Below are 26,564 nucleotides of genomic sequence, written 5' to 3'. Positions count from 1 at the left end.
ACGGTTTGTCAAATTTGATTAGGTTTTCTTCACTGATGTGAAGGAAAAGCAAATTAACAGAAAATGATTTACTTTTTCATGTGAGAGTGACTTTTTGTCTGTTCCTGGTTTTTCTGAATTTTCCTCATGTATTAGGCTACATATCTCAATAAAAAAACACCACTGAGACATATACTTACTTATATACTTAGATTCTATTCATAGTTTAATAAACTATTTGATATAAATAGTTATTAACCCTTTAATGAAAGGGAATCAATTATTTAATATTATATGAAAGAATGACAGAGTAGGTTTAATTTATTTGATGTTCTAATGTTTTGATTAATACACTCTGTAAAGTGCTTAGAGGATACATTAATCCCACTTGACCACACCTTTCTTAGAAGCTTCCCACTGCGCTGGCCAAGAAACATGTCAGACTATATGTTGCTGGGATTTAAGTTTCTTTTCGACAGAGACCACTTTGATTAGGTTTTTTAGGGGGGGGGGCAGCCTTACCCGGAAATCCACAACCGACACAGCTATGAAACCAGGAAGAAGACAGGTAAAAGCAAAAGCAAGGCTGTTGTTCATATAGTCTAGTTATTTCTCTCTGCCGTAGAGACTGTTTACATTTGCAACCTCACAGTTTCATCGAACTTGTATTTTCTCTTGCGCACAGGCAGCTGGGTCTCACAGGGATTAAAGTAAATGCGACTTGGGGCGCCACATCCTGGGGAGGGGGGCGTCCTTAAACCTTAACGTTTTGAACGTAGCCCCCACTATTATGTCAATATGAAACCCTCAGACAGTTTGTTTACAGCCCGCTAGTTTTCTACTCCGCTCCACTTGAAACACGCTCTCTTTCACTCACTGCGCACAACATGAAAAACGTTTTTTTCATTTTACGTTTCAGAAATAAACATGGCTTTTATTCTGGATGTTTTTTTGTTTTTTTTCCAGAAATGTCCAGTTTCAGTGGGAGAGAAGAGAAAGATCCGCGTCCTCGAGTACACGTGGAAATAACTCAGCTCTATGAATTCAAATGGTCCACCACACAGTTGGGGGTAAGGAGTGAGCCTAAATTCATCTCAATATTTTTTGCTTTATGATGCGGTGCTATAGTCGGACAGTAGCGTAAGGAATTAGTTAATTGATTCGATCTCGACTATTTACTTACTAAGACTTAATTTACTTCATTATTCTTTTGTTTTAGGTGGTAAAGCAGGTAGGTTTTCTTGATTATCTAGCTCTATTTTGAGGCTTTTTAAATGAATTTTAGGCACATTATACTGTACCTGCTTATCACCTTACTTCATATTTACTGCACAATTGCCTTTGTTAACTTTTATTTATTCGAGTTATGATAAAGTTATATGTGTGTGAACTGAAATTTGTTGCAATAGTTCATTTTATTGCCCATTACCCCGACCCACTGCAGCTTTTGGTTAAGATGTAACTCTCAATAAAATATAATTTTTGTGTCACACAGCAAAGCTATATTTCCTTAAAAAAACGTAATTGTTCATCGTTGCCACAAAGTGCATTTGATTGGAGAAATGAATCTTTTGGATTTAAATATTTCTGTGTTTTAAAGGAATAGCAAACTTTTGTATTGCTAAATAAATCCTGAACATGTTTTATGCTTAATATTTGAGAGGACAAAAATGAAAACCCAGAGAGAGGAAGGACTATGTTTTTATTCATAGTTTCCAAGACAAATATAACCAAAGACAGGCAAACTAAACAAAGTGACCATTAGGAAAGCCCCAGATAACAGTTGCTATAAATTGCAGCATGGCCTGTACAAGATTCAAGTCTGGGTTAAGTGAGGTCAAATCCCACATGGCGCTACAGCTCTCAGAGGATTAAGTACATTAATGAGACTATACATTTCTAATAATGGGGTTAAAAAAAATGTAAATGTAAATAGTTTACATTGAGTTAATGTAGAAACGTGTACTAATGTAAATATGATAGATAACTTAATTTTTTTAACATTATAGTTACTTTGGTGTGTGTGTTCTTTCAGTCTCTTTTGGGATCAATAAACAGAAAGAAAGAGTTGAGTCATTTAGCCAAGGTACTGAACGTCAACCAATGTACTTGAGGTTCCTGCTTGACTCTAGCTGGAGCAACATGTGCTTTCTGTGATCAAGGGCAGAGGTTACATTTCAACACTAGGGGGAAACATAGCCATTGACTCTGGGAATTCATTAATTTCCTGTTTCCTTGAATTCCATTATATATGTAAGCTGCTGTTGCATGCACATTAATTCCTGAGTGGTTACATGTAACCAATGAACAAATCAAACAAAAGAGATAATTTCACGCAATTTAACTTCCCCCAGGGCTATTCTCAAGAAAGAGATTATGAATTACCCAACCAATAACTGTAATTGTGTGACTACCTTTCTTTGCATTTGTTGAATTAAGACAAATTTTCATATCTGAGATTTCAGTAAAATATAGAGTTAATTTTTTAATCGCCTTGTGCCACATTTGTTCTTCAATGGTGCAGAGACGGAAATTAAGCTGTTGCACAATTTCTGTACACAACAAGTGGCCCTTTATTTAAGTAACCTTCAATAAAGAAGAAAAGAAACTAGCATAATCTTTTAATTTATTGACATTTATATGATTTGGAATATTCTTATTCTGGGGTATCAAAGTCTGAGGGGGTATCAAAATGGAATTTAAGCATTAGAGTTAAAACACTCTTTATATTTTAATTCCATCATTTTAGGGACTCCTGATGTGGAATAGAGTTCAGCTTTTTTAATAATGTTTGGTAAAGTAATACACTTTACTTTTCACAAACTTAAGGTTTGAGCAAGTACATCAATCAATCTGTATTTGTATAGTGCCAATTCATAACAAATGTTATCTGAAGAGACTTTACAAAAAGCAGGTAAAAAAACCTTACTCATTGTTATTTAATATTACATAAGAGCTGGTAAAAAAAACCTTACTCATTGTTATTTAATATTACAGAACTGAACTGTACTATACAGGCGTTTTAAATATTGTTCATGAACATTGCGTTACTTCTCCTGCTGAACAATACATGCACAAAAGCAACGGTCAGCAGACTCTGAGTTCACTGGTTACATGATAAATGAAGGAGCTGCTCTGCTATAACATAGAGAAATACAGTGAGTGAGTGCAGGAACATATTTATGTGTTGGTTTGCAACAGTTTCAGTCAAGTTGGAAAATAATTGTCTCACACAAGATTCATTTGAATGTTTATATGATGAGAGATGTTGTTCTGTTATTGCCAATAACTTTACAACTATAAGCTAGGACTGTTGTAGGGAAAACTTGTCGTATGGTTATACTGAAGATCATCACAAAGTCAGAGGCCTAGTCCTGATCATCATACGAGATCAAGACTTTCATAGACTGAAGTGAATACAGTAATACAGATGACTGACATTGTAGTTTGAATTGTAAAAAAAAAAAATAATAATAATTTAAAAAAAGTTAACCTGGGTGTCACGGTCCCGGGTTTAATCCTTTGGCTTCATAGATACTTAGCATCAGTTTTCAGGGCATGGCTGTCTGTGTCCAATCCCGGCAAAGAGGGTCTGCCTGTAAGATTCAACTGAAGACCCACAAATCTAGTAACTTCAGTCAATTAAAAAGGGTCACGCATGCCCCTGCTGCATATGGAAGAAAATAGGTTTGTAATTCTTTGGGTAGAAAATTACAATTAAAAAACAACATATTAAGATAAAGTATTGACATTCAAAATTTCTAGGTTACCAATGTCCACACATACGTTTTTTCTAAAAGTGTTTGAATGTATTCACACATATCACAGACTATTACCTACAAATAACACAGAATCATATTGAAAGAAGAATAGCCAGAGCTGAAGAAATAACACCTTTATTGTTAAGACACAGTGGAGACTATGTTTCCAACTTCTCTTATCACAGTCAGTATTTGGCAGTGTACATGTATGGAAATTAAATGTCATGAGTATTGCTATAAAGTGAGAAAGATAATAATGGCATTTAACAAAATGTAAACTAAAATTCCCATCGACACCTCACAAAATATATTTTAAAAAGTCAAATGTATATTTAAATATGTAAATACTCACATATTTTATAATAATTTATGTTCCATAAAAAATACATACAATATTTGTATGTATTTAAATTGAAAACATTTAAATCAAACTTTAATATCATTTTAAAATCTGCCCCATTAGCCAGTCAGTAGCTGATGATTAGCAAATAAAAAGGATATTCAGCTCATTTAGCAGTGCTGGCAGCATACCACCTGTTGCTCAACTGCACAGAGATAAAAGCATTACACAGTGATGAGCTCTTTTCCACAGAGACAGGTATTTCCACTGTCAAGGATGAGACAATAGCTTCCTGATTCTTGAAAGTCTCACCTGTGGAAATCCAGTTTGGACTGCAGACAGCGGGAAAGAAAGTGACCATCAAAACTAACTTACATGTGTTTTTTTTGTTGATTTGCTGCAGCAGAAGGCTTTAAAGCCTCTGTACACCCACACAGGTTCATCATTCAAGCTGATTAAACCAGGAGAGGGTTGTAAATAGCTTGAGCTTGTGTGATGTTGTCAAGTTATATATTCTAAGCAACAATAACAAAAGGTAACCAAGTCCTTCTTCCCAGAAGGTTTCTCCAAATTTAACAGGTTAGTGGAGCTGTCAGTCAAACAAACTTGACCTCAACCACATATTTCTGAGAAAAGGTCTACTGACACCTGTGTGGGTGTAAAGATGTTCAGATATGATAATTAGTTGAGCAGGAACTAGTCTTCAACTAATATATGTGCAGGAGAGGCAAGAACAAGTAAACCCCCAAAAAGAAAATGGTTTTGCATGTGGTGGCCACAAACATTTTCTCTCTCCTTATCCTTCCTGACTGATTCGTCTCCAGTCTTGTGTTCTGCTAGTGTCCTTGTTACAACTGGTAAAACGAGGCATTATAAAGTTATAATGTTAAAAAGGCTTAGCAATTCAGATTGTTCTGATTAAGTGTAAAAATTCTCAGATATTCTCTTTCAATCTTCCAAAATCTTAAAAAGGTAACAAAAAGGGAATTTTAGATGTTATTAGTGGTGATTAAAACAATACTAGTTATTGTTGTTTGAATTTGTTTATATAACTTTAAATAAGTAAAACCATATATTAAGGTTAATTAGCAAATAATATATGTGTGTGTGTGTGTGTGTGTGTGTGTGTGTGTGTTGGCATTAAATAGTTTGAAGTATTCACAAGTTGTTTATGGTTTAATATTACATGACTAAACCAATTATCAATTTCTCTAAGATATTATGGTTCTCTTAATCCTTGTTGTCTTCATTTTACGATAATGTTAACGTTCTATATGACAGTACCATTTGAATAGTGCTCTGACTGTAACTGATAGCAGTAGATTTCTTCTTATATATAAGGTAACTACTGGTACACTTACTGGCTGATTTTATTTCTTGGCTAACAAATCACAAGCCACTAAAAAATTAAATAACTTCTACAAATCATACACACTCTGTGGAAAAAACTTTCTTTATGGATGCAACCAAAATATATCTTTACCAACTTCTCAGCAGGATGTAAAAGTATTTATATACTTGGTTCAACTTCACTGAATTTAGCACTTTACCTTTCTTTGTGGTCGTGAATCCCTGGACGGCACAGGCAGTTTAGGTGATGATAAATCCTAAGCAGCTCATCCAACCACAGTTGAGTTAGCTGAAAAACGAAGGAAAATCATAGATGGAGTCTCCAGTGGTGATCAGAGAAAACAAGGCAGAGATCTGCTGTGATTTACGTGTGGTTTCTAACAAATACATGGCAAACTCCTGATGTACAAGTTCTGTTCCTCTATACTGACATCTTAATGACAGTTAGGTTGTTTGGGAATAATCCCGAGGTTAAGTCAATTACCGTTCTGTGAAAGCCTCAAATCAGTGATATTACTGTCAGGTTGGGTGAGGTAAGTCGAAATTTGTTAATGACATTAACCTTGGATAACTCCGCTTAAATTGCTCCTTGATACGGCAGTTAAAGAGGATGCCAGGAGCCTGTTCTACGAAGCAGGATTTGGGCTTAGCAATGGAACTTCAGGGTTAACCCTGAGTTTTCAGTTCTATGGCGGTCAATCAATTGTTACCTGGGTATATCGCCAATTGTTACCTGGGTATATCGCCACGGTAACTTATGCTGCACACCCAACCTGCTCCAGAGCAGGTTATGTTGGAGATAAGAGATCAACCTGTGGAAATCTCCGCACACTGAACAATCAGATCTTTTGATTGTGGAGCTCCTGGAGCTGATTGAGAGGGGGGGGGGAGGAGGGAGAGAGACTTCATGTGTCCTGTATAATAACATTATAGTCCGTATAGTCCGTGATGTATTTTGAGATGGTTAAAGTAGGATGATCTCTTTTTTTGTCACCTGTTGCCATGGTGAATCGTAGAATCGGGGCTCCATTCATGTTGGCTTTTTATCGTTGTGGTGCACGCGCTGAACAACGAGTGGACCTACTCAGAGTTGATTTAACTAATTCAAATCTGCTGATCTGACACCGAAAATTCAAGAGTTTCCGATCTGAGAGCAAATCAACTCAGAGCTCATGGTTAGACTGGGGGTTTGTTGAACCTTCTTTCAGAAACGGGCCCCTTATCTGATAATGTATTTAGATGTTTTCAAACCTTGGAGACGGTTCGCACTTCATGGTTCTTGTCCTGATTTTAGTCCTGAAAATTACAGAGTTTGTAACCACAGCGTGACAAGTGGGTTCAGGTTGTCGGCAGGAAATAAAGGGTTACATCATTAGATTGATGGCCTATCTGGTAATAAGGGTGGGTGTATGTATCATAATGAATGCCCTCTGAGCTGGAGCTCTCAGCGAGTAGATCAGTGGTTATGTCTTCTATTGCCTGGCAACAAACATGGAGCAGCCAAGACTATTAGAAATAGAGACTGAAGACTGTAAAAGGTGCAGGGACATTTTGCAGTTCTTTGTAGGAACCTGCAGGGGGCGACATCTGTCTGTACTAAAATCTAAAAGCTCTTCAACAGAGGACCCATCATGTAAAAATGAATTTGAAAAATACTTAACTCTTTCCTTCTCTTTACTCATGCTATGGTTTCAATTAAAGTATGTATGCATCTGAAGTATGCATCTGACACAACTTACTGTATTAAGCCAAGCTGCAGGTGTAAGTGTTAAAGAGCCCATATTATGCCCTTTTTGGGTTTCGTATATTTAATCTATGTACCTACTGTTGTACGTTCACAATAGCTAAAGTCTGAAAAAAGTGTCTGTTTTCATGTACTGCTTCTCCTTGCTCCCTCTCCGCTCTGAGTCCGTCAGCTACACTCTGTTGAGCCCACACTGTTAGACCCCACGTGGGCCAAGTCTGCTCTGATTGGTCTGCCGATCCGCTCTGTCGTTATTGGTCAGTTGCTCAGCACGGTTCTCGGAAATGTCCCGCCTCTTTTACCATATTGGGAATGCAGCCACTTTGTCTCCGTCCGAGGGGAGCATAGACATTAGCACCTTAGCACTACTGTGCTACCGCAGGCTACGGCATATCGTGGGCGTGCTACAGAAATTAACGGGGGTGCAACATTGAGCTGCAGGGCTTGCCACAATGAGCCAATGGGCTTAGATCAGTGATCTCACACTGACAATGACGTCGGACTGACAAATTTTTATCGAGGGGGGCTAGAACCAAGCGTTACATGCAGCTAATGCTACAGCTAACAGGAGGACGTAGGAGAAGCCGCGTTTCCGCGGACTTTGAATTTTTGCAAATAGATGTGCCTAAACATGCACAGGACACTTGGAAAACACACTAAAGGGCATATAAAACCAGAAAAAGCATAATATGGGACCTTTAATGTAAGAAGACATTGGCCTCTAGGTGTGGTATTGCATCAGAACAGAAACACGGGGTGTGCAGGATAATGTGTAGACAAGACTATACTCAGCACAAATAACCTGTTTTCTTTAATTGTACTTTGGGAATAAGTGGAAGAAAGATTATTTTTATTAATCATTTTTAAAAAGACACAATTGTTAGAAGCATGTTAACTAGCAAGGCATATTTATTACAAAATTACTATCTCCACTTTAGGATTAACACTATCTATTATTTATTTATTGAGTTGTTTTTTTATTCACTTCACATAATATCACCACATTTGCCAAAAACACCCTTTATTTAATAATTGATTTCTTGTATTTATCTATTTATTTTTAACATTCCCAGACAAGTCGTACATCATCCATTACAGTACTGTTTGTTTGTCTGTCTGCACATTGTGTATTGTCTGGTCTTGTTCTTTTTGTCCTTTATACCTCTGTTTCTCTTAGTGTGTTATCTCACTAATAAAGGCAAAAACTTTTTTTAATTCTCCCGATAAATTAAAAAAATGTAAGTGGATTCGGATTCTATGTACATAAAACATCTATGCTTTTGTAAATTAAAAAATAATCGATTTGTCATTTACAAGTATAAGAAAATGTCCCTCCGGTCTTAGACTCTTGTCCTTGCTCATTCCCTAAAAAACTAAGCCTGTATTCATGTTTATAACCTAAAGAAAACTATAACTCACATTTTCTGATCTTAATCACCTAATAGGCACTTTATTGGTTAACCCTGCTGTAGGTTAATATGAAATATTGTGTCTTCTCAGTCGAAAACTGAGGTGTATTGATGAAGCCATTCTAGCTTTTTATTACATTGTTGTCTCCTGTTTTCAAGTGCCTGCAATGTACAGTATATAACCACGTAACTCTGTTTTCTAAAGGAGCTTTATGAAAGACATTACTTACTCATCTTAAAAGTTCTGTCATCTAGGGTGCAGGATATTTACCTGCAAGCCCTTTTAACATAGAACCAGAAGTGTTTATGGGGCATTGAGTCATTTTTGTCGAGATAAAATGTCCCTAATCTTCTCCCCTGTGTGAAGTCCTTTGTATAAAATCATAGATGTGAATGATTTATTTTTGACTGGTTAGTATTCAGTCACTCTGTATGCATGTTGTCATTTTAACTAGTAGCATTACTTACAAAAAAAATTGTAAATGAAACATTTCGACTATGAATTCTGAATTATCTCACACCGACAAGCGTGTCTTTTGATTTGAGTGATTTATAAACTGTTTAATTACTTAGCTTTAAACTGAATATGACCTGTTCATATTCTTAGCTTTAAACTGAATATGACCTGTTCATATTCTTAGCTTTAAACTGCATAAGGCCTGTTTAAATACTTAGCTAGCTAAGTGGATTGAAATGTGCCATTGCAAAGTGTCAGTTCAAAGGTGTTGACCAACACTGCAGTCTTTTGTTCTACTTTTTTTAGACCAAACACTTCTCTTTGCCTCTTGAGAGATATATAAGAATGTCACATGAGAGCCTTGAATATGCAAAAGGATGCTGCTCTTTAAGTTTCCTTATTGTTTTACCATGCAAAAAAGTCTGGATTATGTGGTCTGAGAATAGTAGATGTCACATTTTGTACAGTTTTTAAAGCTTGATGAGTTACCATCTATAGATATAGTTTCTATATCTCAAATAACTTATAAAGGCTGAACTACAAATATTTTACATCTTGAGTCTTATGCTTGTCTTTGTTTAGATAAAAGGTATTCAAACCAGCATGTTAGTGCACACTTAGAAAAAACATTGCAATAGTTTTTATGCATGCATTTATTATGTTCTCCATCCTAGATTTTTTTTTCTTTTTCATAAAATACATGAAAGCGGTATAGTAGACAAGTAAAACATATGTCTACATTTGTAAACATACATTCAGATAAGCAGAAAGCATTCTCACATTTTGAGTTGGGTTGGTCATCAGATGCTGTACAGTTGGTCACAGTCTTCTCACACACTCATTTTGTCTTGCACACACACACACTCACACAGACAGACAAATGCTGTGCATGATAACCTTCACAGCAAATGCATTTTTTTTTTTTACATACACATATTTACAGGTGAGTTAGAATTCCTCGTTTTTGGTCCAGAGTCAGTTCATCAAAGCCATGAATCCATTTGTGAAAAGTCTTCGTTTTTTTCCTGGATCTTTAAAAAAAAAATCTGATAACAAAGAATAAAGAAAATGTCCAGAGATGTGATGTAGTCATTGTGATTAAGAGACAGAGGACACTTCTGTCTTGCTTGCAGAAACTGAGCTCTCATCCTCCACCATGCCGCCCATTCCAATAGTGCTCAGCATGCAGTTACGGAACTGAAAAAGAGGGCACAAGGCAAGAAATTTAGATTTTGAATAAATATCTAAATGTCTGAATGAGAAAACACAATATATGGTACACCATACCTGTTTGTTAAACAGCACATAGATGATAGGGTTGTACAATGCTGAGCTCTTTGCAAAGAAGGCAGGAATAGCTGCTGTCAGTGCTGAGAAGGAAGCTCCCTTGTTCATGAAGATCCAACCAGCGAAAGAAGCGTATGGTACCCAAGCTACCAGGAAGCCAAACACCATCAACACACACATACGTGTGACTTCCCTCTCAGCCTTCTGGGTAGATTCTGAGTCCTGCTGCTGTGCTGCGGCCTAAAGGGTTTTATATGACAGGAAAAAAATTGAGCTCTGGCAGTAGGAAGAAGAAGTGTCAGCCAATGATCTTTAAGTCTGTGACAGATAAAAAGTTCATTAAGATTAACTTACAGCTTTGACAGTCAGCACAAGGCTTCCATATGTGAAGAAAATGATGAACACAGGGGTGAAGAAGTGAACTACAAACATGTAGATGACATATGATTCATTGTTGAAGCCTGGAGCAAGGGTGTAGTAGTCAGGTCCACAGGAGCACTGCATGCCCTCAGGAAGGTACCTGTGTGAAATCATGCAGACATGTTTTATCCGTCCATTCAACCCATTTATCTACATTAAATGTGAACTATTGAATGGTGTTTTGAGTGGTTTAAATATGTATTATTTTTTCCTAGTTTGGCTGAGAAAAAATTACCTTGACCAGCCCACAAGAGGGGGAGCAGCACAAGCCATAGCCATGACCCAAGTGAAAGCAACTCCAGCTCCAGCATGGGTTCCAGAGAACTTGAAGCTTCCCATGGGTTTGCAGACAACGATGTATCTCTCAACAGCCAGGACCACCAATGACCAGAGAGCAACTTCACCTGCAGAATAGAGATAAGATTAAGTATTTAATTCAGCGTTTCAACACATTGAAGACACGTTCTTTCTTCTTCTTTCATACCTCCAAGTGTGGCCATGAATCCCTCAATAGCACAGAAAGTTGCCCCAAGAATGAAGTAGCCGTTCATAGCAGATGTGATGGTGATGGTGAATCCGAAGGCGCACATGATGAGTCCAGCTATAGCCAGGTTGACTAGGATGTAATTGAGAGGTTGGCGTAGCTTTTTGTTCTGAGCCGTTACGACCAATGTCAGACCGTTGATGGGAGTCCCGGTGCAGATCAGGAAGAACATGTACAAAGCCAGAAGCTTGAACATGATAGGATCTGCCAAGTAGTACTGCGGGTATTCAAAAGGACTTCTAACAATCCCTGTCCTGTTGGACATGGGGATGTAGAAGTTCTTTCCTTCTGTGCCATTAGGCTCGAATCCTCCTTCCCACGCCATCTTGAGTTGCCTTCTTTGCTGGTACTTCGACTGATTGACAGTGCACACTGTTGCACTAAAGTTGCCCAGGAGCCAAGAGAGACAGCTTATGGTGTTGCTGCTGTTATTTTATACCCTCTCAGTGTTATCCTCAAATTGACATGATTAGATTACAAGAGGATTGTAAGGAGGAGGAAGGCTCAGGCCTAATTAATAATTGACGTTAACAAAGCAGAGATTTAGTCCTAAAGGATCAATTACGGTTTGTCAAATTTGATAAGGTTTTCTTCACTGATGTGAAGGAAAAGCAAATTAACAGAAAATGATTTACTTTTTCATGTGAGAGTGACTTTTTGTCTGTTCCTGGTTTTTCTGAATTTTCCTCAGCCTACATATCTCAATAAAAAAAACACCACTGAGACATATACTTACTTATATACTTAGATTCTATTCATAGTTTAATAAACTATTTGATATAAATAGTTATTAACCCTTTAATGAAAGGGAATCAATTATTTAATATTATATGAAAGGATGACAGAGTAGGTTTAATTTATTTGATGTTCTAATGTTTTGATTAATACACTCTGTAAAGTGCTTAGAGGATACATTAATCCCACTTGACCACACCTTTCTTAGAAGCTTCCCACTGCGCTGGCCAAGAAACATGTCAGACTATCTTTTGCTGGGATTTAAGTTTCTTTTCGACAGAGACCACTTTGATTAGGTTTTTTAGGGGGGGGCAGCCTTACCCGAAATCCACAACCGACACAGCTATGAAACCAGGAAGAAGACAGGTAAAAGCAAAAGCAAGGCTGTTGTTCATATAGTCTAGTTATTTCTCTCTGCCGTAGAGACTGTTCACATTTGCAACCTCACAGTTTCATCGAACTTGTATTTTCTCTTGCGCACAGGCAGCTGGGTCTCACAGGGATTAAAGTAAATGCGATTTGGGGCGCCACATCCTGGGGAGGGGGGCGTCCTTAAACCTTAACGTTTTGAACGTAGCCCCCACTATTATGTCAATATGAACCCCTCAGACAGTTTGTTTACAGCCCGCTAGTTTTCTACTCCGCTCCACTTGAAACACGCTCTCTTTCACTCACTGCGCACAACATGAATCGTCATTCATTTTACGTTTCAGAAATAAACATGGCTTTTATTCTGGATGTTTTTTTGTTTTTTTTCCAGAAATGTCCAGTTTCAGTGGGAGAGAAGAGAAAGATCCGCGTCCTCGAGTACACGTGGAAATAACTCAGCTCTATGAATTCAAATGGTCCACCACACAGTTGGGGGTAAGGAGTGAGCCTAAATTCATCTCAATATTTTTTGCTTTATGATGCGGTGCTATAGTCGGACAGTAGCGTAAGGAATTAGTTAATTGATTCGATCTCGACTATTTACTTACTAAGACTTAATTTACTTCATTATTCTTTTGTTTTAGGTGGTAAAGCAGGTAGGTTTTCTTGATTATCTAGCTCTATTTTGAGGCTTTTTAAATGAATTTTAGGCACATTATACTGTACCTGCTTATCACCTTACTTCATATTTACTGCACAATTGCCTTTGTTAACTTTTATTTATTCGAGTTATGATAAAGTTATGTGTGTGAACTGAAATTTGTTGCAATAGTTCATTTTATTGCCCATTACCCCGACCCACTGCAGCTTTTGGTTAAGATGTAACTCTCAATAAAATATAATTTTTGTGTCACACAGCAAAGCTATATTTCCTTAAAAAAAACGTAATTGTTCATCGTTGCCACAAAGTGCATTTGATTGGAGAAATGAATCTTTTGGATTTAAATATTTCTGTGTTTTAAAGGAATAGCAAACTTTTGTATTGCTAAATAAATGTAAATGTAAATAGTTTACATTGAGTTAATGTAGAAACGTGTACTAATGTAAATATGATAGATAACTTAATTTTTTTAACATTATAGTTACTTTGGTGTGTGTGTTCTTTCAGTCTCTTTTGGGATCGATAAACAGAAAGAAAGAGTTGAGTCATTTAGCCAAGGTACTGAACGTCAACCAATGTACTTGAGGTTCCTGCTTGACTCTAGCTGGAGCAACATGTGCTTTCTGTGATCAAGGGCAGAGGTTACATTTCAACAATAGGGGGAAACATAGCCATTGACTCTGGGAATTCATTAATTTCCTGTTTCCTTGAATGCCATTATATATTTAAGCTGCTGTTGCATGCACATTAATTCCTGAGTGGTTACATGTAACCAATGAACAAATCAAACAAAAGAGATAATTTCACTCAGTTTAATTTCCCCCAGGGCTATTCTCAAGAAAGAGATTATGAATTACCCAACCAATAACTGTAATTGTGTGACTACCTTTCTTTGCATTTGTTGAATTAAGACAACTTTTCATATCTGAGATTTCAGTAAAATATAGAGTTAATTTTTTGATCGCCTTGTGCCACATTTGTTCTTCAATGGTGCAGAGACGGAAATTAAGCTGTTGCACAATTTCTGTACACAACAAGTGGCCCTTTATTTAAGTAACCTTCAATAAAGAAGAAAATAAACTAGAATAGAGTTCAGCTTTTTTAATAATGTTTGGTAAAGTAATACACTTTACTTTTCACAAACTTAAGGTTTGAGCAAGTACATCAATCAATCTGTATTTGTATAGTGCCAATTCATAACAAATGTTATCTGAAGAGACTTAAAAAATCCTTACTCATTGTTATTTAATATTACATAAGAGCTGGTAAAAAAACATACTCATTGTTATTTAATAATACATAAGAGCAGGTAAAAAAAATTTACTCATTGTTATTTAATATTACATAAGAGCAGGTAAAAAAAACCGTACTCATTGTTATTTAATATTACATAAGAGCTGGTAAAAAAAAACCTTACTCATTGTTATTTAATATTACATAAGAGCTGGTAAAAAAAAACGTACTCATTGTTATTTAATATTACATAAGAGCAGGTAAAAAAAAACGTACTCATTGCTATATCACAAAGACCGACCATTAATCCATCACGAGCACAGCACTTATCAACATTAAGCAACGTTACAGTGGCAGGAAATAAATTCCTTTGACAAGGCAGAAATCTTTTATTTTTCTACATTTTGTATATTTATATATGTATTTTTTAAATCTTATCTTATATTTCCACATTTACTGTATATGTATTAGTCATTTTTGAGTGTTTATTGCATCGCCTTGCGGAACAGTCTTTACATTTCACTGCACATCTGTTTGAGCATGTGACAAATAAAAATCTTGAATCTTGGGCAAAACCAGACTCATACAGGATCATAGAAGAGACATCCATTGAGCACTGATATTGAATGAATAAACAGCACTTTTTAATGAACTGTACTATACAGGCGTTTTAAATATTGTTCATGAACATTGCGTTACTTCTCCTGCTGAACAATACATGCACAAAAGCAACGGTCAGCAGACTCTGAGTTCACTGGTTACATGATAAATGAAGGAGCTGCTCTGCTATAACATAGAGAAATACAGTGAGTGAGTGCAGGAACATATTTATGTGTTGGTTTGCAACAGTTTCAGTCAAGTTGGAAAATAATTGTCTCACACAAGATTTATTTGAATGTTTATATGATGAGAGATGTTGTTCTGTTATTGCCAATAACTTTACAACTGTAAGCTAGGACTGTTGTAGGGAAAACTTGTCGTATGGTTATACTGAAGATCATCACAAAGTCAGAGGCCTAGTCCTGATCATCATACGAGATCAAGACTTTCATAGACTGAAGTGAATACAGTAATACAGATGACTGACATTGTAGTTTGAATTGTAAAAAAAAAAAACACGGTCCCGGGTTTAATCCTTTGGCTTCATAGATACTTAGCATCAGTTTTCAGGGCATGGCTGTCTGTGTCCAATCCCGGCAAAGAGGGTCTGCCTGTAAGATTCAACTCAAGACCCACAAATCTAGTAACTTCAGTCAATTAAAAAGGGTCACGCATGCCCCTGCTGCATATGGAAGAAAATAGGTTTGTAATTCTTTGGATAGAAAATTACAATTAAAAAACAACATATTAAGATAAAGTATTAACATTCAAAATTTCTAGGTTACCAATGTCCACACATACGTTTTTCTAAAAGTGTTTGAATGTATTCACACATATCACAGACTATTACCTACAAATAACACAGAATCATATTGAAAGAAGAATAGCCAGAGCTGAAGAAATAACACCTTTATTGTTAAGACACAGTGGAGACTATGTTTCCAACTTCTCTTATCACAGTCAGTATTTGGCAGTGTACATGTTTGGAAATTAAATGTCATGAGTATTGCTATAAAGTGAGAAAGATAATAATGGCATTTAACAAAATGTAAACTAAAATTCCCATCGACATCTCACAAAATATATTTTAAAAAGTCAAATGTATATTTAAATATGTAAATACTCACATATTTTATAATAATTTATGTTCCATAAAAATACATACAATATTTGTATGCATTTAAATTGAAAACATTTAAATCAAACTTTAATATCATTTTAAAATCTGCCCCATTAGCCAGTCAGTAGCTGATGATTAGCAAATAAAAAGGATATTCAGCTCATTTAGCAGTGCTGGCTGCATACCACCTGTTGCTCAACTGCACAGAGATAAAAGCATTACACAGTGATGAGCTCTTTTCCACAGAGACAGGTATTTCCACTGTCAAGAATGAGACAATAGCTTCCTGATTCTTGAAGGTCTCACCTGTGGAAATCCAGTTTGGACTGCAGACAGCTGGAAAGAAAGTGACCATCAAAACTAACTTACATGTGTTTTTTTTGTTGATTTGCTGCAGCAGAAGGCTTTAAAGCCTCTGTACACCCACACAGGTTCTTTTCATCATTCAAGCTGATTAAACCAGGAGAGGGTTGTAAATAGCTTGAGCTTGTGTGATGTTGTCAAGTTATATATTCTAAGCAACAATAACAAAAGGTAACCAAGTCCTTCTTCCCAGAAGGTTTCTCCAAATTTAACAGGTTAGTGGAGCTGTCAGTCAAACAAACTTGACCTCAACCACATATTTCTGAGAAAAGGTCTACTGACACCTGTGTGGGTGTAAAGATGTTCAGATATGATAATTAGTTGAGCAGGAACTAGTCTTCAACTAATATATGTGCAGGAGAGGCAAGAACAAGTAAACCCCCAAAAAGAAAATGGTTTTGCATGTGGTGGCCACAAACATTTTCTCTCTCCTTATCCTTCCTGACTGATTCGTCTCCAGTCTTGTGTTCTGCTAGTGTCCTTGTTACAACTGGTAAAACGAGGCATTATAAAGTTATAATGTTAAAAAGGCTTAGCAATTCAGATTGTTCTGATTAAGTGTAAAAATTCTCAGATATTCTCTTTCAATCTTCCAAAATCTTAAAAAGGTAACAAAAGGGAATTTTAGATGTTATTAGTGGTGATTAAAACAATACTAGTTATTGTTGTTTGAATTTGTTTATATAACTTTAAATAAGTAAAACCATATATTAAGGTTAATTAGCAAATAATATATGTGTGTGTGTGTGTGTGTGTGTGTTGGCATTAAATAGTTTGAAGTATTCACAAGTTGTTTATGGTTTAATATTACATGACTAAACCAATTATCAATTTCTCTAAGATATTATGGTTCTCTTAATCCTTGTTGTCTTCATTTTACGATAATGTTAACGTTCTATATGACAGTACCATTTGAATAGTGCTCTGACTGTAACTGATAGCAGTAGATTTCTTCTTATATATAAGGTAACTACTGGTACACTTACTGGCTGATTTTATTTCTTGGCTAACAAATCACAAGCCACTAAAAAATTAAATAACTTCTACAAATCATACACACTCTGTGGAAAAAACTTTCTTTATGGATGCAACCAAAATATATCTTTACCAACTTCTCAGCAGGATGTAAAAGTATTTATATACTTGGTTCAACTTCACTGAATTTAGCACTTTACCTTTCTTTGTGGTCGTGAATCCCTGGACGGCACAGGCAGTTTAGGTGATGATAAATCCTAAGCAGCTCATCCAACCACAGTTGAGTTAGCTGAAAAACGAAGGAAAATCATAGATGGAGTCTCCAGTGGTGATCAGAGAAAACAAGGCAGACATCTGCTGTGATTTACGTGTGGTTTCTAACAAATACATGGCAAACTCCTGATGTACAAGTTCTGTTCCTCTATACTGACATCTTAATGACAGTTAGGTTGTTTGGGAATAATCCCGAGGTTAAGTCAATTACCGTTCTGTGAAAGCCTCAAATCAGTGATATTACTGTCAGGTTGGGTGAGGTAAGTCGAAATTTGTTAATGACATTAACCTTGGATAACTCCGCTTAAATTGCTCCTTGATACGGAAGTTAAAGAGGATGCCAGGAGCCTGTTCTACGAAGCAGGATTTGGGCTTAGCGATGTAACTTCAGGGTTAACCCTGAGTTTTCAGTTCTATGGCGGTCAATCAATTGTTACCTGGGTATATCGCCATGTGTCCTGTATAATAACATTATAGTCCGTAAAGTTAATGATTATTTTTTAACTGATATCATCTTTAATCCTTCAACAGAGACTAAAAAAAGTGGAGCTGTGTTTTAAGTGTCTTTTTAAGTTGTTAAATTATGAATAGCTTCTTATGGCTTTGAATTATATTTAATGTTTAGTGTCTCCATGCCGCCCTGTTTGTTATTGTCAGAGATGCAGCTGAAATATAACTTCTCAAACTGTTAAGTACGGTGGCCCTGAAGTGCAAAACACAACAACAAATAAGAAAACACAACGACAAATCACAAAACATAACCACAAACCAAAAAACACAACAACAAATAAAAAAACACAACAACAAATCACAAAACACAACCATAAACCAAAAAACACAACCACAAATTAAAAAACACAACAACAAATAAAAAAAACACAACGACAAATCACAAAACACAACAACAAATCAAAAAACACAACCACAAATTAAAAAACACAACAACAAATCACAAAACACAACCACAAACAAAAAACACAACAACACATGAAAAAACACAACAACAAATAAAAAAAACACAACAACAAATAAAAAAACACAACCACAAATTAAAAAACACAACAACAAATCACAAAACACAACAACAAATCAAAAAACACAACCACACATTAAAAAACACAACAACAAATAAGAAAACACAACAACAAATCAATAAACACAACAACAAATAAGAAAACACAACAACAAATCAAAAAACACAACCACACATTAAAAAACACAACAACAAATAAAAAAACACAACCACACATTAAAAAACACAACAACAAATAAGAAAACACAACAACAAATCAAAAAACACAATGACTTTAACTTTAACGGAAAAGGTAGGTATCTGCAGTCGACAAGGATCGTCGCTGATTGGACAAACGCAATTTCCGTCTTTTTAACCAGAAGTAAATGCTTCTCTGCTAAATGCAGAGAACTGTCAACGAAGTAAGTGGAGATTTAAAATTCATGATGTATTGCCCAAATTGTGGCAAAGTGCTCCCAGAAAATGTACGGCCGAACTTTTGCAGTGGTTGTGGCAAGAGGGTACGAGATTGTACATCCATTAAGAGTGATTGTATTAGCCCCTGTGACTGCTGATAAACATTGTTTGACTCTGAGGCAGTCACTTACAGACCTTGGGCCCGTTTCTGAAAGAAGGTTTTGTGTAAACTCTGAGTCAGTTAACCCTGAAATGAGGGAAACTCTGGGTATTCCGTTTCAGAAGAGGAGGTCACTCAAACCCGAGAAAGAGGGGTAACTCCAGCCCGTTTCAGAGGGAGAGGTTACTTTACCTCTGAGTTAGTTACTATGGTAACTGAGTCTGTGAACCTAACCTGGTCGGGAGCTGGTTTTCTTCAGTGAACCCCGAGTTTCTCGAGGTCTCCTCCCTCTTTCAGAGCCAGAAACGCCGTTTCATTTCCTCATTCTTTCATTCGGTCCGTATCACGCCATGTTAGTGAAGATTCACCGTTTGCCTGAATAAAAATCCAGGTTTTAATATGATATGTTAGGATGGCAATAGCCTACTACAGCATATAAAAGGAACTATTTTATCGAACATGGCATGTCTTTAAGTCTGTATGAAGGGGCTGCATTACTCCGTAGGGAATTAAAGTCTGGGCTACATTAACGTTGGGAGATGTTAATTTAATAGGGTTCATTTATAAACTAAACAGGATAAAGGTGAGAGGACATTTAGCCTATGTGTGTGAATACAGCTTTATGTTGAGGATAAAGTTAATGCACATTCAAATAAACTCTGAATGAAGTTAACTATAAATCTATATGAGCCTATTATGTTATTATAGCCTATTTAATTTTAAGCTGTTTAAAAGTCGATTTTCTTCTGCTGGATTGCATCTTAATGAAAATAAATTGTAGGCTATAGGTTTAATTGCCTACCATTCCATCAGTTTTGACCTGCAATATTTTAATTCTGATTAAATATTAAATTAATAGACTTTACGTGCTGACGTGAACAGTTGTTTTCTCTTACACCACTCTTCTCTCCTTTGCTGCTGCACTGCAGCAGTTTTACTTTTTTTCCTTCTTAAAACCTGTTCATATTCTCCATAGCCTGTGGCTACATGAAGATATTGATGTATTTTGAGATGGTTAAAGTAGGAGGATCTCTTTTTTTGTCACCTGTTACCATGGTGAATTGTAGAATCGGGGCTCCATTCATGTTGGCTTTTTATCGTTGTGGTGCACGCGCTGAACAACGAGTGGACCTACTCAGAGTTGATTTAACTAATTCAAATCTGCTGATCTGAAACCGAAAACTCAGAGTTTCCGATCTGAGAGCAAATCAACTCAGAGCTCATGGTTAGACTGGGGGTTTGTTGAACCTTCTTTCAGAAACGGGCCCCTTATCTGATAATGTATTTAGATGTTTTCAAACCTTGGAGACGGTTCGCACTTCACGGTTCTTGTCCTGATTTTAGTCCTGAAAATTACAGAGTTTGTAACCACAGCGTGACAAGTGGGTTCAGGTTGTCGGCAGGAAATAAAGGGTTACATCATTAGATTGATGGCCTATCTGGTAATAAGGGTGGGTGTATGTATCATAATGAATGCCCTCTGAGCTGGAGCTCTCAGCGAGTAGATCAGTGGTTATGTCTTCTATTGCCTGGCAACAAACATGGAGCAGCCAAGACTATTAGAAATAGAGACTGAAGACTGTAAAAGGTGCAGGGACATTTTGCAGTTCTTTGTAGGAACCTGCAGGGGGCGACATCTGTCTGTACTAAAATCTAAAAGCTCTTCAACAGAGGACCCATCATGTAAAAATGAATTTGAAAAATACTTAACTCTTTCCTTCTCTTTACTCATGCTATGGTTTCAATTAAAGTATGTATGCATCTGAAGTATGCATCTGACACAACTTACTGTATTAAGCCAAGCTGCAGGTGTAAGTGTTAAAGAGCCCATATTATGCCCTTTTTGGGTTTTGTATATTTAATCTATGTACCTACTGTTGTACGTTCACAATAGCTAAAGTCTGAAAAAAGTGTCTGTTTTCATGTACTGCTCCTCCTTGCTCCCTCTCCGCTCTGAGTCTGTCAGCTACACTCTGTTGAGCCCACACTGTTAGACCCCACGTGGGCCAAGTCTGCTCTGATTGGTCTGCCGATCCGCTCTGTCGTTATTGGTCAGTTGCTCAGCACGGTTCTCGGAAATGTCCCGCCTCTTTTACCATATTGGGAATGCAGCCACTTTGTCTCCGTCCGAGGGGAGCATAGACATTAGCACCTTAGCACTACTGTGCTACCGCAGGCTACGGCATATCGTGGGCGTGCTACAGAAATTAACGGGGGTGCAACATGAGCTGCAGGGCTTGCCACAATGAGCCAATGGGCTTAGATCAGTGATCTCACACTGACAATGACGTCGGACTGACAAATTTTTATCGAGGGGGGCTAGAACCAAGCGTTACATGCGGCTAATGCTACAGCTAACAGGAGGACGTAGGAGAAGCCGCGTTTCCGCGGACTTTGAATTTTTGCAAATAGATGTGCCTAAACATGCACAGGACACTTGGAAAACACACTAAAGGGCATATAAAACCAGAAAAATCATAATATGGGACCTTTAATGTAAGAAGACATTGGCCTCTAGGTGTGGTATTGCATCAGAACAGAAACACGGGGTGTGCAGGATAATGTGTAGACAAGACTATACTCAGCACAAATAACCTGTTTTCTTTAATTGTACTTTGGGAATAAGTGGAAGAAAAAATATTTTTATTAATCATTTAAAAAAAAAAAACACAATTGTTAGAAGCATGTTAACTAGCAAGGCATATTTATTACAAAATTACTATCTCCACTTTAGGATTAACACTATCTATTATTTATTTATTGAGTTGTTTTTTTATTCACTTCACATAATATCACCACATTTGCCAAAAACACCCTTTATTTAATAATTGATTTCTTGTATTTATCTATTTATTTTTAACATTCCCAGACAAGTCGTACATCATCCATTACAGTACTGTTTGTTTGTCTGTCTGCACATTGTGTATTGTCTGGTCTTGTTCTTTTTGTCCTTTATACCTCTGTTTCTCTTAGTGTGTTATCTCACTAATAAAGGCAAAAACTTTTTTTTAATTCTCCCGATAAATTAAAAAAATGTAAGTGGATTCGGATTCTATGTACATGAAACATCTATGCTTTTGTAAATTAAAAAATAATCGATTTGTCATTTACAAGTATAAGAAAATGTCCCTCCGGTCTTAGACTCTTGTCCTTGCTCATTCCCTAAAAAACTAAGCCTGTATTCATGTTTATAACCTAAAGAAAACTATAACTCACATTTTCTGATCTTAATCACCTAATAGGCACTTTATTGGTTAACCCTGCTGTAGGTTAATATGAAATATTGTGTCTTCTCAGTCGAAAACTGAGGTGTATTGATGAAGCCATTCTAGCTTTTTATTACATTGTTGTCTCCTGTTTTCAAGTGCCTGCAATGTACAGTATATAACCACGTAACTCTGTTTTCTAAAGGAGCTTTATGAAAGACATTACTTACTCATCTTAAAAGTTCTGTCATCTAGGGTGCAGGATATTTACCTGCAAGCCCTTTTAACATAGAACCAGAAGTGTTTATGGGGCATTGAGTCATTTTTGTCGAGATAAAATGTCCCTAATCTTCTCCCCTGTGTGAAGTCCTTTGTATAAAATCATAGATGTGAATGATTTCTTTTTGACTGGTTAGTATTCAGTCACTCTGTATGCATGTTGTCATTTTAACTAGTAGCATTACTTACTAAAAAAATTGTAAATGAAACATTTCGACTATGAATTCTGAATTATCTCACACCGACAAGCGTGTCTTTTGATTTGAGTGATTTATAAACTGTTTAATTACTTAGCTTTAAACTGAATATGACCTGTTCATATTCTTAGCTTTAAACTGAATATGACCTGTTCATATTCTTAGCTTTAAACTGCATAAGGCCTGTTTAAATACTTAGCTAGCTAAGTGGATTGAAATGTGCCATTGCAAAGTGTCAGTTCAAAGGTGTTGACCAACACTGCAGTCTTTTGTGCTACTTTTTTTTAGACCAAACACTTCTCTTTGCCTCTTGAGAGATATATAAGAATGTCACATGAGAGCCTTGAATATGCAAAAGGATGCTGCTCTTTAAGGTTCCTTATTGTTTTACCATGCAAAAAAGTCTGGATTATGTGGTCTGAGAATAGTAGATGTCACATTTTGTACAGTTTTTAAAGCTTGATAAGTTACCATCTATAGATTTAGTTTCTATATCTCGAATAACTTATAAAGGCTGAACTACAAATATTTTACATCTTGAGTCTTATGCTTGTCTTTGTTTAGATAAAAGGTATTCAAACCAGCATGTTAGTTCACACTTAGAAAAAACATTGCAATAGTTTTTATGCATGCATTTATTATGTTCTCCATCCTAGATTTTTTTTTCTTTTTCATAAAATACATGAAAGCGGTATAGTAGACAAGTAAAACATATGTCTACATTTGTAAACATACATTCAGATAAGCAGAAAGCATTCTCACATTTTGAGTTGGGTTGGTCATCAGATGCTGTACAGTTGGTCACAGTCTTCTCACACACTCATTTTGTCTTGCACACACACACACTCACACAGACAGACAAATGCTGTGCATGATAACCTTCACAGCAAATGCATTTTTTATGCATATTTACAGGTGAGTTAGAATTCCTCGTGTTTGGTCCAGAGTCAGTTCATCAAAGCCATGAATCCATTTGTGAAAAGTCTTTGTTTTTTTCCTGGATCTTTAAAAAAAATCTGATAACAAAGAATAAAGAAAATGTCCAGAGATGTGATGTAGTCATTGTGATTAAGAGACAGAGGACACTTCTGTCTTGCTTGCAGAAACTGAGCTCTCATCCTCCACCATGCCGCCCATTCCAATAGTGCTCAGCATGCAGTTACGGAACTGAAAAAGAGGGCACAAGGCAAGAAATTTAGATTTTGAATAAATATCTAAATGTCTGAATAAGAAAACACAATATATGGTACACCATACCTGTTTGTTAAACAGCACATAGATGATAGGGTTGTACAATGCTGAGCTCTTTGCAAAGAAGGCAGGAATAGCTGCTGTCAGTGCTGTGAAGGAAGCTCCCTTGTTCATGAAGATCCAACCAGCGAAAGAAGCGTATGGTACCCAAGCTACCAGGAAGCCAAACACCATCAACACACACATACGTGTGACTTCCCTCTCAGCCTTCTGGGTAGATTCTGAGTCCTGCTGCTGTGCTGCGGCCTAAAGGGTTTTATATGACAGGAAAAAAATTGAGCTCTGGCAGTAGGAAGAAGAAGTGTCAGCCAATGATCTTTAAGTCTGTGACAGATAAAAAGTTCATTAAGATTAACTTACAGCTTTGACAGTCAGCACAAGGCTTCCATATGTGAAGAAAATGAGGAACACAGGAACAAAGAAGTGAACTACAAACATGTAGATGACATATGATTCATTGTTGAAGCCTGGAGCAAGGGTGTAGTAGTCAGGTCCACAGGAGCACTGCAGACCCTCAGGAAGGTACCTGTGTGAAATCATGCAGACATGTTTTATCCGTCCATTCAACCCATTTATCTACATTAAATGTGAACTATTGAATGGTGTTTTGAGTGGTTTAAATATGTATTATTTTTTCCTAGTTTGGCTGAGAAAAAATTACCTTGACCAGCCCACAAGAGGGGGAGCAGCACAAGCCATAGCCATGACCCAAGTGAAAGCAACTCCAGCTCCAGCATGGGTTCCAGAGAACTTGAAGCTTCCCATGGGTTTGCAGACAACGATGTATCTCTCAACAGCCAGGACCACCAATGACCAGAGAGCAACTTCACCTGCAGAATAGAGATAAGATTAAGTATTTAATTCAGCATTTCAACACATTGAAGACACGTTCTTTCTTCTTCTTTCATACCTCCAAGTGTGGCCATGAATCCCTCAATAGCACAGAAAGTTGCCCCAAGAATGAAGTAGCCGTTCATAGCAGATGTGATGGTGATGGTGAATCCGAAGGCGCACATGATGAGTCCAGCCACAGCCAGGTTGACTAGGATGTAATTGAGAGGTTGGCGTAGCTTTTTGTTCTGAGCTGTTACGACCAATGTCAGACCGTTGATGGGAGTCCCGGTGCAGATCAGGAAGAACATGTACAAAGCCAGAAGCTTGAACATGATAGGATCTGCCATGTAGTACTGCGGGTATTCAAAAGGACTTCTAACAATCCCTGTCCTGTTGGACATGGGGATGTAGAAGTTCTTTCCTTCTGTGCCATTAGGCTCGAATCCTCCTTCCCACGCCATCTTGAGTTGCCTTCTTTGCTGGTACTTCGACTGATTGACAGTGCACACTGTTGCACTAAAGTTGCCCAGGAGCCAAGAGAGACAGCTTATGGTGTTGCTGCTGTTATTTTATACCCTCTCAGTGTTATCCTCAAATTGACATGATTAGATTACAAGAGGATTGTAAGGAGGAGGAAGGCTCAGGCCTAATTAATAATTGACGTTAACAAAGCAGAGATTTAGTCCTAAAGGATCAATTACGGTTTGTCAAATTTGATAAGGTTTTCTTCACTGATGTGAAGGAAAAGCAAATTAACAGAAAATGATTTACTTTTTCATGTGAGAGTGACTTTTTGTCTGTTCCTGGTTTTTCTGAATTTTCCTCAGCCTACATATCTCAATAAAAAAAAAACACCACTGAGACATATACTTACTTATATACTTAGATTCTATTCATAGTTTAATAAACTATTTGATATAAATAGTTATTATTACTAAGAATGACAGAGTAGGTTTAATTTATTTGATGTTCTAATGTTTTGATTAATACACTCTGTAAAGTGCTTAGAGGATACATTAATCCCACTTGACCACACCTTTCTTAGAAGCTTCCCACTGCGCTGGCCAAGAAACATGTCAGACTATATGTTGCTGGGATTTAAGTTTCTTTTCGACAGAGACCACTTTGATTAGGTTTTTTAGGGGGGGGGGGGCAGCCTTACCCGGAAATCCACAACCGACACAGCTATGAAACCAGGAAGAAGACAGGTAAAAGCAAAAGCAAGGCTGTTGTTCATATAGTCTAGTTATTTCTCTCTGCCGTAGAGACTGTTTACATTTGCAACCTCACAGTTTCATCGAACTTGTATTTTCTCTTGCGCACAGGCAGCTGGGTCTCACAGGGATTAAAGTAAATGCGACTTGGGGCGCCACATCCTGGGGAGGGGGGCGTCCTTAAACCTTAACGTTTTGAACGTAGCCCCCACTATTATGTCAATATGAACCCCTCAGACAGTTTGTTTACAGCCCGCTAGTTTTCTACTCCGCTCCACTTGAAACACGCTCTCTTTCACTCACTGCGCACAACATGAATCGTCATTCATTTTACGTTTCAGAAATAAACATGGCTTTTATTCTGGATGTTTTTT

At 36.9% G+C, this 26,564-nt stretch overlaps 2 protein-coding genes and 1 long non-coding RNA gene across 3 annotated transcripts; 1 reads left to right on the top strand and 2 right to left on the bottom strand.

The window, feature by feature from the left end:
• Nucleotides 1–24,922, top strand: LOC132977990 (uncharacterized). The gene is made up of 3 exons (XR_009673862.1): nucleotides 1–1,049; nucleotides 12,787–12,890; nucleotides 24,784–24,922. It is a non-coding gene; the product is annotated as an uncharacterized LOC132977990 (long non-coding RNA).
• On the bottom strand, nucleotides 9,676–11,711 carry LOC132977983 (green-sensitive opsin-like). Its single transcript, XM_061042943.1, has 5 exons — nucleotides 11,232–11,711; nucleotides 10,983–11,151; nucleotides 10,682–10,847; nucleotides 10,328–10,567; nucleotides 9,676–10,237 (listed from the first exon to the last, which is right to left on the bottom strand). Exons 1-5 carry the CDS (start codon nucleotides 11,614–11,616, stop codon nucleotides 10,139–10,141), a joined length of 1,059 nt encoding a protein of 352 aa, XP_060898926.1. The 5' UTR covers nucleotides 11,617–11,711; the 3' UTR covers nucleotides 9,676–10,138.
• Nucleotides 23,509–25,719, bottom strand: LOC132977984 (green-sensitive opsin-like). Its single transcript, XM_061042944.1, has 5 exons — nucleotides 25,053–25,719; nucleotides 24,804–24,972; nucleotides 24,503–24,668; nucleotides 24,149–24,388; nucleotides 23,509–24,058 (listed from the first exon to the last, which is right to left on the bottom strand). Exons 1-5 carry the CDS (start codon nucleotides 25,435–25,437, stop codon nucleotides 23,960–23,962), a joined length of 1,059 nt encoding a protein of 352 aa, XP_060898927.1. The 5' UTR covers nucleotides 25,438–25,719; the 3' UTR covers nucleotides 23,509–23,959.
• Between the last annotated feature and the right edge of the window lie 845 nt (nucleotides 25,720–26,564).

This window comes from Labrus mixtus, chromosome 7 (genome assembly GCF_963584025.1).
Source record: "Labrus mixtus chromosome 7, fLabMix1.1, whole genome shotgun sequence".
Taxonomy (NCBI): domain Eukaryota; kingdom Metazoa; phylum Chordata; class Actinopteri; order Labriformes; family Labridae; genus Labrus; species Labrus mixtus.
This window is presented reverse-complemented; position numbering and strand designations above follow the sequence as displayed.

Coding starts and splice junctions, on each gene's coding strand:
- LOC132977983 (XM_061042943.1), bottom strand. CDS start 11,616: ATGGCGTGGGAAGGAGGATTCGAGCCTAATGGCACAGAAGGAAAGAAC. Junction 10,848..10,982: donor CCTCTTGTGGGCTGGTCAAG/GTAATTTTTTCT, acceptor GATTTCACACAG/GTACCTTCCTGAGGGCATGC. Junction 10,238..10,327: donor ATGTGCTGTTTAACAAACAG/GTATGGTGTACC, acceptor CCTCTTTTTCAG/TTCCGTAACTGCATGCTGAG.
- LOC132977984 (XM_061042944.1), bottom strand. CDS start 25,437: ATGGCGTGGGAAGGAGGATTCGAGCCTAATGGCACAGAAGGAAAGAAC. Junction 24,389..24,502: donor TTGTGCTGACTGTCAAAGCT/GTAAGTTAATCT, acceptor AAAACCCTTTAG/GCCGCAGCACAGCAGCAGGA. Junction 24,059..24,148: donor ATGTGCTGTTTAACAAACAG/GTATGGTGTACC, acceptor CCTCTTTTTCAG/TTCCGTAACTGCATGCTGAG.